The sequence below is a fragment of the Bidens hawaiensis genome, unplaced genomic scaffold (genome assembly GCF_021521415.1).
Source record: "Bidens hawaiensis isolate Kalapana, Puna unplaced genomic scaffold, B.hawaiensis_p1.1 tig00005028_1, whole genome shotgun sequence".
NCBI classification, from domain to species: Eukaryota; Viridiplantae; Streptophyta; class Magnoliopsida; order Asterales; family Asteraceae; genus Bidens; species Bidens hawaiensis.
Window position 1 is genome coordinate 514425 of NW_027491319.1, and position 11492 is coordinate 525916.

The 11492-nt window shown below is 36.0% G+C and overlaps 1 protein-coding gene across 1 annotated transcript; it reads right to left on the reverse strand.

The window, feature by feature from the left end:
* Positions 1–3212: 3212 nt before the first annotated feature.
* LOC143628595 (ABC transporter B family member 19) lies at positions 3213–9849 on the reverse strand. The gene is made up of 9 exons (XM_077098145.1): positions 9570–9849; positions 9398–9452; positions 8935–9110; positions 8490–8690; positions 8053–8312; positions 7645–7961; positions 6531–7574; positions 6204–6445; positions 3213–4708 (listed from the first exon to the last, which is right to left on the reverse strand). Exons 1-9 carry the CDS (start codon positions 9822–9824, stop codon positions 3500–3502), a joined length of 3759 nt encoding a protein of 1252 aa, XP_076954260.1. The 5' UTR covers positions 9825–9849; the 3' UTR covers positions 3213–3499.
* Positions 9850–11492: the final 1643 nt, after the last annotated feature.

An 11492-nucleotide genomic window follows, 5' to 3' on the forward strand; every position in this document is an offset into this window, starting at 1 on the left:
TGGCAAAAAGGTAAATTAATTTGAGGTGATATGAACTGAAAACTCAATCTACATCCCAAAATAAAGAATTGTTTTCGTGGGTATTAAGATTCAAATTTCGAGACGCCCAAGTGAAATTTAAAGCCCATAAAATGATTGGTGTGGACTTGTATGGATCTAGTTAATTTGTCAAGTCCACCAAAACTAAAAGTCCAACTACACTTGACTTGGAATTATGTTTCATAAATTACTTTTTCGTGTGGGCTCACAACAGTTTAATTTCGCATGCATTACTGATTACTTCATATGAATTGAAGTGCACATGCATGCATCATAGTATCGCATGAACTCATTTTCGTGTGTTCTAAAATGACTTATTTTATTTCGCATAAACATTCGAATGGTCTAGTTTTAGCATAAACGCTTAAAACTTGTAGCTTAAACTTTAGTCTTTTAAATAGCCAAATTTTTTTAATGGATAAACTTTCGTGTAACTTAAAAACTTGCGGATATCCAAAGCGTTCATATGGTTTAACTTTTGGATGGCGCCCTAATTTCGTATAAACTTGTGTATTCCGCAACTTCGTATGAACTTGCGAATGCCGAAGCTTTGGTATGGCCTAACTTGAGAACGAACTAACTTATGGACTTACCTTGCGTATGGCCAATCTTAGGAATAGCCCTAAGTTGTGCATGGTCTCACTTTTCACATGAATACTCCAACGAAAGTCTAACTTTCGCAAGAAACTATAACTTTCACATAACTTTCGTGAACATTAAAATGTTCGCATACACTAAAACTTTTGTATGCAATAACAAATTATTTACTTCATAGCAACTTTATTGAAAGATTAAATGATTGAACCAATGAAATATCATTTGATTTGACCTTGAAGTTTAAATAATACTGTCTTATGTAATTCTTATGTGTGTTGTCAAAACAAAAAAAAACAACCATGCTTGATGATATATATGATGAATTATTAGCCTAATCGGCTCAAACGTGATATTTTGTCTTTATGTGCATTACTCATTACATATGTTCATAATGTTTGAATTTTGGTTACAACCAACACTAAACCAAAGTACAAGTAGAACCTTACGTATGTCCATGATATTTGAATCTTGGCCATAGCCAATATGAAGTCAAAGTTCAAGTAGAACCTTACTTTACTCCTTACATATGATCATAAAATTTATATTTTGATCATAGCTCACGCGAAGCTAAAGTTCAAGTAAGACTCTAAGTCAATCTATTAAATAGGTGTTATAATGACTTTATATTCTAGGTATCTAGTTTTGTTTGCCTTAGTTGATTATCCATTTAGCTTAATTTAACTCTTCTGTGCATATCAATCCAACATCCACTTTAATTCTTAGCCTTTGGAATTGAACTATTAAATGAGGCAAATTTTGCCACATAAAGAGACTCGGTTAAACTTACTCTTGAATTGTTGGATCTTGATTATGCCATGAGACATGGCATTCCTAGCGCTCTTACTGTTAAAGAGACCAGTAACTAGATCATGAAAAACAAGAGAGGTCGACCTAAATGTCTTTAATGGTTATCAAGAATTCCACTGTGTACTTGAATTCAATATGATGTAAGCGGTGGTGTACGTGAGTTGAGCGACATGTCCCATATTTTAAAGGGACTAGACATGAAAATGAGCGACAACTTTCTACTTAAATATAATATTTTTCTATCAATAAGATATACATAGTACCAATATCGTACCACTTTTGTATTTCTTTTTTATATCAAACATAGTTTGTGTGGATATAATCTCACTTGAAACATGAGCTTATGGATCACAAACACTTAAAAATTATCAAATCAAATTCATATTTAACTAGAAAATAAATAAGTCGAGTTAAAGCTTGTTAGAAAATAGCAATCCTAACCCAAAAGCAAAATTGTAAATAACTTTGAGTTTGAACTTTCATTTCAAGTTTCATGGAGTTCAAGATTGAGATCGACATTTAATATAATAAGCTCAAATTATATAGGTTTGAATTCATTAAATATATTTCATAATTTACACTTGAATGGGATTTACCCTTTTAATACATCTTTATTTATTTTTTTATCAAAGAGCCCAATAATTAGAAACATGAATGAGTGAATAACATGAGATGTCTCCAAATTATTGAATAAAAAGTGCTTAAAACTCACTGGTCTTAATCATGCTTATGTGGGCCTTAAGCCCAAAAGGCAAACATGGTGCGCTGAAATTTAGATGAGGTGCACGTTCTAAAAGTAAAAATAACACACACTTGCAAGCAAGCAGCATGGGTTGTGAAAAGGGTGCTACACTGCTGCCATATTTACACTTTCTAAAGGTTTGTACCCTTTTGGAGCGTTGCTGGCTGCCGCCCGATCACCGACCGCGTCTCCAGTCTCCTCCGGTCCATTGCTCCGCGCTCACGAATTGATTCTACCCAGATTCCAAATCCTCAATTCAGCCATTTAGGATTGCTTTTTGAAGTCTTTTCTTTATATTTTACCATTCATTATTTGCTAGATTAGTTTTTTTCTAAAGACAACTTTATTTTACTTTCCTAGAGACTCAAATCCGGATCTTTGGATGTTTAAATAACTTTGTATTGGCCTCTAGGCAAACCCATGACATTTGCTAGATTATTGATTAATGGATTGGATTATTAGTTGATTATTTGTTGGAATGCTTTAGTTTTTTGAATGTTGTTATTTGTGTTAGCTTGAAAACTGAAACTTGTTGATAAACTAATTATTAGATTATGAAAACTTATTTGTTCTTTGTGACCCGAACCAAACCAAAGTTTTTTTTAATATTCAGCAATGGACAAACCCCTACAATGTGAGTTGATTAGTACAAGGGTTGTTAATTGTAGGTGTTCAACATTCTGTTTGAAACGGCCTAAATCATAAATTGCATCAACCTGAAACTGATTAAAGTGAACCAAAATTATAATTTCAGTTCTCGGTAATCCAAATAAACCACATAACAAATAATACTAATGGTTATTTAAGATTTTTAATTTAGCCTCATTCAATTACGATTTTAGTCAAATTAATGGTAAACAAGATGTAAAAAACGATTAAGAAAATAATAAAAAGAAGTTATTCAGCTAAAACTGAAAACCGAGTTGAATTTGAATTGATTATTCAGTTCAATTTGGACCTTACTAAATTTGGTTTGGTTCAATATTCGGTTACAACTAAACAAAATTCCAAACCGAATAAACAAAATAACTAAAAACCAAAGCGATAAACACCCTAAATAAATGTTATGTAACTATGTATAGTCTCTCTAAAATGATACAAGCGTACATTTTTTTCTGCTGTTTATAACCACATCTCACCTTTTAAACATTTGTTAAATTCAGAAATTATTTGAATAAATAAACATATATAGTTATATATATATAACATTACAAGCATTCAGTTACAAATCTCGGGGATGGTATGTTATAACGGAACCAACTACCAATCAACCAAACATATGAAATCTACTATGTAAAACCAACCATTTTATAGTCATACACGATGCTGTTGTAGTTGCAACAGCCTAGAGTAAGCACCATCTGGTCGACTCACTAGCTCACCGTGACTACCTTGTTCCACAATCCGACCATCTTGAACAACACCGATACTATCCACCCCTCGGATTGTTGATAACCGATGCGCCACCAACACCGTGGTTCGGCCCCTCATTAGCCTCTCAAGTGCTTCTTGAAGCACACACTCTGACTCCGCATCTAGTGCACTTGTCGCCTCGTCTAGTAATAAAATAGTCGGGTTTTTTAAAACCGCTCGGGCTATTGCAATTCTTTGCTTTTGTCCACCCGAGAGTTGAACCCCTCGTTCCCCGACCGGAGTGTTATATCCTTCGGGTAAACCGCTTATGAACGCGTGCACGTTTGCTGCAGTTGCTGCCGCGATAACTTCCGCCTCGGTAGCACCGTCTTTACCATACGCGATGTTTTCCATTATCGTTGTAGTGAATAGTGCGGGTTCTTGTTGGACCAGACCGATTTTTAACCGAAGAGACTTTAGATTTAACCGTCTAATATCTTTCCCGTCGATCATAACTTTACCCGTGGTCGGGTCGTAGAACCGCTCGATTAACGCAATCACCGAGCTTTTCCCGGACCCGCTAGCTCCAACTAGAGCCTGGCTCTGACCGGCTCGTATTCTTAGACTAAAGTCTTTGAACACGAGCGCGTCAGGCCGTGAAGGGTATGAGAAGTCGACGTGGCGTAGCTCGATCTCTCCCCGGATCGTTTCAACCGGGTCGGCATCCGGGTCGTCTGGGTCGATTCGGGTTGATCGATCGAGTATTGAAAATACCGACCCGATGGCTTCACCGCCTCGGATAATCTCGGGTGTGAGACTAACAGTTTCGGCTACTGAGTTTGCGGTGATGACTAGGACGATGAATACTTTGATCACTTTCGAGAAGGTTGAGAGCCCTTTGGTAACGAGGTGGCATCCGTACCATAGGATTAGAGCTTCGGACGCGTATAGAAGGAGTTGGGAGATACCGAATATAATGCCGGATAGATGACTTCGACGAAGGCTTTGTTTTTGTGGGACACGAAGCTCGGCCGAGAATAATGAAAGGATCTTGTCTTGCGCATTGAAGGCTGCCACGGTTCGAATGTTGCTTACACCTTCACCAGCGATCATGCTAGTTTTCGCGTGTGCTTTTGCAGTGTCTCCAGCAAAACCTTTGAGAGAAAGTTGCTGCAAAATGTAAAATGGATCATGTTATTTTCTTGTTAAGAAATACATGGTTTAAACATAAAATGTAGCATTCAGTCACTCATAGCACCCAATATTATCGGTTTTGTTCACCGTAACTACATAGTGTTTCAGGTCGAAAAACTCCTTACAATCATGACCCATTCTTTGGGCAAAACTAAAATGCATATGGGTTCATTCGGGTATCTTAAATCAGTCAACAGGTCAATTTTGGACTACTCAAATAACGGATAATTATTATAAAACGTGTTAACTTAATTGGGTCCAAACAGGTTAGCACTCGCACCACCCATGACCATTGTTAGTTTCCACCACGTACTCCGCTACTTTTTACCACCGACACCATCGTCATCACCTCTGCCGCTCATTGATACCCACTGCCCTAGCATTGGCGCCACTGATGCCATCGCACTACCACTAGCCACCATAAGAAAATATAGCGGTACATTTTTACTAAAGCGACTCATATTAACCCGCTCCATTTTGGCTAGAAGACATTTTGACCCAAACCAAATTTATGTTTTTATAAAATGACCCGTTTTGACCCGATCAAATTGATTTTGCTCAGAATCCATACCAACCCGAACCCATTTTAACCGGTGCAAACCCGCCTGTTTTCAAGGCCTTACTCATTGGAATTTGTGTGTCAAAAGTCATGTTTGGTTTGAAAATGACATAGTGTATAGTAAAGTGGTGAGAGGTTAAAAAAGTAAATATTATTGATGTCTGGGACCATGAAGTGTTGGAGAAGTAAATGAGTATGTGACAAAAGGACAGTCACAGTCACATTGTTGAAAACCAATAAGACTAGTACAGTATTCAATTTGTGTGTTGGAGATTTGAATGCAAGCAAACAAAACTCTTGCCAAATAATGCATCTGACAACCATGGAAATTCATATATTGAACACAGTGTAACAACAACGGTCACGGGCTAAGAATCTATTCTATGCTGTTCATCTCATGTCTTGCTAAACATTTCATCTTTTTCACCCCACTCTAAATAATAACTTTAATATGTTTATATATATAAACCGAGGAGTTGCAAGTACTCGAAAATCTAGTTGGATATCTACATTATGTTATTAAAATATTTACAATTCAGAAATCTAAGGTGTGAGTTAATGGTTCTGGGTAACGGGTTTCTTTGCCATCCCTAGCTTATTATAATTATATATATTTTATTTGAGTAAGTCAGTACATGGTGTGAATTCCGGGAAAGTATGAACAGGAAGCACATGCAGGGCACTATATAGACTTACACAACTATGAATATACGTTCTTGTCGTTTTATAACAAGATAATATTACCCAAAATCAAGATTCGATATTATGAAAAGTGATGCTTAAACTTTTATCAATTCTATGTTCCATCACTCGTGGTTTTCTTGATTTCTTTGAAATTGTTATCTAAATTTAATATAACAAATGGAACAGGAATATAAAATAAAACAAATAAAGTAAAGTGTATTTAATTACCTGAGCAAAATGGGCCAAGACAAGAAGAGGAAATGTCCCAAGAATGAGGAGTGAAACCCTCCATTCCACAATAAATGCAACCACAAATGAAGTTAACAAAGATGTCATGTTCTGTAATATAACCGATATCCGCTCAGCTATAGCCGATTTCACATCAGCAGCATCCGTGGCTAACCGGGCTGCGACTAGGCTCGAGTTATGTTCCTCTTCATCGAACCATCCAACTTCATTCCTCAAAATCGCTACAAAACCAAAGCATATTATGATATAACAATCTAAACTATGACCGATAATAATCTATACTAACAATATAAATTTCAAATGTACCTGAAAGCATCATTCTCCTTACTCTTGTAGTAAGATTCTCTCCCATTATACTAAAGAAGTAATGCTGGATTAAATACGCCACAACCGCGTATAAACCCGCTCCAACGTAAATAAAAACATACTCCTTTGTCTTTCTTTCCATTTGAGCGGGGTTGTTGAAGTAAAAAACTTCAATCATATTACTCATCACAATCGCAAAAGTCGGCCCGATAAATCCAGATAAAACGGACCCTACCGCACCCATTATCGAGTAAGGCCATTCGGGTGCGTTCATCTTCAACAGCCTGAAAAAATAATTGCTTGGTGCAGGATTCTTTCGATCCGTTTCGGCATTTGATATCATTTCTATACGGCCATCGGCCCCGGTACTGTATGAGTAACTTAAGTTTCTCAAGCTTCTAGATCTCAAACTAAGAGACTTTGTTGACAATGAATGGCTTAAACGCGTTGACCGTGTGCGACGAGTTGACGGGTTTGAAAAGTCTCGGGTACCTGCCATTTCTTGAAACCTGATTAACGAGGCGTAAGCGCCGGGTTTGGAGATTAGCTCCTCGTGGGTCCCAGTTTCAACAATCTGTCCTTGTTGGATAACTGCTATCGAGTTAACGTTTCTTATTGTCGATAACCGGTGTGCAACCACCACGGTTGTTCTCCCGACCATTAACCGGTCAAGGGCTTCTTGAACAATGCTCTCGGACCCGGAATCGAGGGCACTGGTGGCTTCATCAAGGAGGAGTATTTTTGGATTTTTCAGCATGGCTCTCGCGATTGTGATTCTTTGTTTTTGACCACCCGATAGCTGGACCCCACGCTCGCCCACTTGGGTGTTGTAGCCGTTCGGAAGTGAGATAATGAAGTTGTGAGCATTGGCTGCACTGGCTGCAGCCTCCACGTCGGCTTGATTTGCATCAGGTTTTCCATAAAGTATGTTCTCCTTTATGGTTGTTGCGAATAGTGCAGGCTCTTGGTTCACTAGACCGATTTGATCACGTAACCATCGCAGCTGTAACGTTTTAATATCCACATTGTCTAGCAATATTTGCCCTGCATAACACCTCAAGTTAGTTAACAAAATAACTTACTTTTTAGAAACAAGAAATTTACTTCAAATTACCTTGACTTGGGTCGTAAAACCGTTCTATCAGTGAAATAACCGTGCTTTTACCGGACCCGCTACCGCCAACAACAGCAACTGTTTTCCCAGCAGGGAAGAAAATATTGAAGTTTCTAAAAATAAAGACATCTGGTCTTGAAGGATAACTGAAAGTTATATCCTTAAACTCAATATCTCCATTAACTTTTTCCAAACACATCCCATCTGTAGAGTCTTGAACAATAGTCGGTTTTTGCTTAATAACTTCCAATAACTTATATCCCGCGGCTTTCCCTTTACTAAAAGCTCCAAGATTTGAAAAAGATTGTCCCAAACTCCTGTTAAGATCCATTAGTTTGAAATTTTAATTAGACAATTATGATAGTTAAATGAGTCATGAGTGTGTGTAACAAGGAGTATGAATCTTACATGCCACCAACAATGGCAGAGAAGATGGCAGTGAATGCTTTGCCACCATCTGTCTGCCCATTCCTAATAAACACACCGGCATACCAGAACACAAGTGCCCATGACATACATGCAATCCCATATGTACTTCCTAGTCCCAAACCCTTAGCCATTCCCGCCTTATACCCGAGCTTAAGCGTGTGCTGTATTGCATCTGAATACGAGTCCAAAGCCTTCGTTTCACCCACGTACGAGTACACTGTTCTTACTTGTGCAATAGCCTATTAACATCAATACAATGATTGAATTACTAGTTTATTAATCATTAATTATTAATAATACAATACCACAGTAATGTATAATGTATAGCATCAATGACCAAAAAGTATACTAATTGATTTTGATCAAGATAGACAAAGTTAAGTGGAAATAAAACCAAATTTCAATGGTATAATCACCTGTTCAGCAATGATACCCGCATTCGCATACGATTCACGGCTCTTTGAAGTAAGACCCGTAAGAGTATAAGCGTACAACCCGCCTGCAAACGCGATCCCAGGTATCACCGCAACACTCAGAAGAGCTAGCTTCCACGCGGACACAAAACCAACCACCAATCCAGCCAAAAACGTCGAAAGATAATGAATAAAGTTTCCCACCTAATGTTAAAAAAATGTAAAAAAAAAAAAATCAAACCACAGTGTAAGCAACTGCAAAAATTTTAAAAACAGTGTCCGGCAGGTTAATCCTAGTACGCTAACCTGCGCAGTTACACTGGATAAATAATAAAATACTAGTATAAACTGTACCCCTACATGACCACCATTAATGTATCACGCATAACTGATGATATTTCATCCTAGAATTGAATCTAGACTTACTGATACATCATCACATGTATACCTTCTCACTAATAGCATCTTGAACAAGAAGTGTGTCCGTTGAGACGCTAAATACAATATCACCAGTTCTTGCATCTGTATCGTAAAACCCGACGTCTTGTTTCAAAACCGCTTCAAGGTACTTCTTCCTCAACGCACTCACTTGACGCTCACCAGTATACATCCAGCATCCGATCTCTAAAAATATATTAATGGTGGTTAATATTATTAATATAATTTGAAAGTGATAGCAGCAGGTGGAGATGGAGACGGAACATTAAAAAAAAATATTCCAATATTTGACCAGGTCCAGATAATAATAATAATAATAATAATAATAATAATAATAATAATAATAATAATAATAATAATAATAGGACAAAGATAGCAAGTGATCCACGTGCACCTCATCCTTAGATGAATGGGCTATTAATTTCATGAACCCATGATGATGATTGATTGAATGCTAGAATTAATATACGTACCTGCGTAAGACGATACGCATACCACTAATCCGAGATACACGAAGTACAAAGCATACTGCAATAATAATAATAATAATAATAATAATAATAATAATAATAGACAGTAAGTAAATTATTATTATTATTATAACACAGATCTGAAACATGTATAATGAATAATGATTAAACACACCTTGGAGACTTCGTGAGTCATGGTGTTTAAGTCCGACTGGTTTTTACCGAAGCCGTTGACCATTTGACCGAACAACAAGAAGAAAAACGGCATGGAGGATCCGTGAATGATGGCACCGATGCTACCTAGGATCATGAGGAAGTAGTCGAGGTTGTCGGCGAAGGAGAAGAGTTGATAAAACGGTAGAGTTTGTTCTTTCTTTTTTTCCGCCAGTGGCGGCATTGCTTTGGTTGTTGTTTCTGGTGTGTCTGTCATATTGTTACAAGAGATTAATAGGCATCAAGAATGAGTAGACGAGAGAGAATGAGTGGACTTATGGTCAAAATAATAAGAGAGGGTGCGTGGGGTGTTTGGAGAACGTGAAGTTGGGGGGTTATATAATAAAACAAGATGTGTCAAGTGAGTTTAACCTTGGTTTATTAAAGGCAGAAAAGTAAATTTATTTTTCTTTTCTTTAAGTAACTTCTCCTCTTTTCCTATATTCGTCTAATCTATATCTATTTATCTATATTATATATATTACAGGGGTTATTTTATATTGTTTGTTCTAATATTTATTTATTTTTTAAATTTATATTTTTTTTATTATATGAAAGTTAATAATATACTTATGGTTTGATAATAAATTGTTTCATAAATAATGAGATGTTAAAACCCGGTTTAAAAGATATATGGTTTTGATGACACCCAAAACCCGTTTACTTTTTATACTATAAAATTGTTTTTTTAATTATAAATAATATTTATGAAAATTAATAATATACTTATGCTTTGATGAGACCCAAGACCTGTTTATTTTTTACTATAAAATTGGTTTTTTAATTTAAATAGTATATATATATATATATATCTTTTTTTAAAATAAATAAAATATTAATTTTTACTATATCCTATTTTATAGGATTTTTACATCAATAATTTGGTGAGAATAATTTTTAATTTAATGAGATGTTATAACCCGTTTAAGGTATATCTAGGTTTGGTAAGACCCATACCCATGAATTAGGGTCAAATGCATGAGAAACCTCCATTAAAAATCAAGCAAATCTGGTGACTCCAAAAAAAGGGGAAGCGGCCACATCGCGACACATAGGATTTTAATGTTTTCGTTTATATATATTATAGATTTAGGAAGAGTGATGGACACGAGCGTTTTTATTATTAAAATTGTAATGCATATGAAGGAACATTATTATTATTATTATTATGTGAGTTAAAATGTGTGTAAAAAGCCCCCAACATATTAATAATAGATTGATTGATGATATACAAGTAAGTAAATAAGTAAGCAATGAATTGAATTAAATTGAATTGGTAATACATTGAACAAGTAAAGTAAAGTAGACTAAGAGAAGTGATCGACCAGGTTTCTTTAAGATGACGAATGCGATGTTGATTTGAGGCATCGAATTTAGACTTTATGTCACACCCCAACCTACGGCGGAAATGCCGGGGCGTGAACTGATTATCACAGCTCTCAAGGTTACTATTATGTATTATTAAAAGTGTCGATATCTATTAAATAAATTTCCAACTAACAATTATCCATACAAAATTTAAATACACAAGTACATATATCAATCAATAACAATATATCTTATTAAGTTTTTCTTCTAGCATAAATCCTTAAGTGATCTTGTACTTCACATCAAACGAATACCTGCATATGCGTTGAAAATAATATAGTTTTGTCAACACAAGGTTGAGTGAGCAACACACCAGTTCAAAGTATAAATAAAAATATGTATTTGCAACCGGTCATATGAGTATAACAAATTAACCAAATAAGCAAGTATAACTGAGATGTCGAGAAGCACAAAGCTATAACGACTGGCGTATGATCATACTAGACTGAGATTATGTTGGATCTCTCCGAATGCGAAAGCATACAAAGCAAATAAGCACATAAACAAGTAAGGTGTA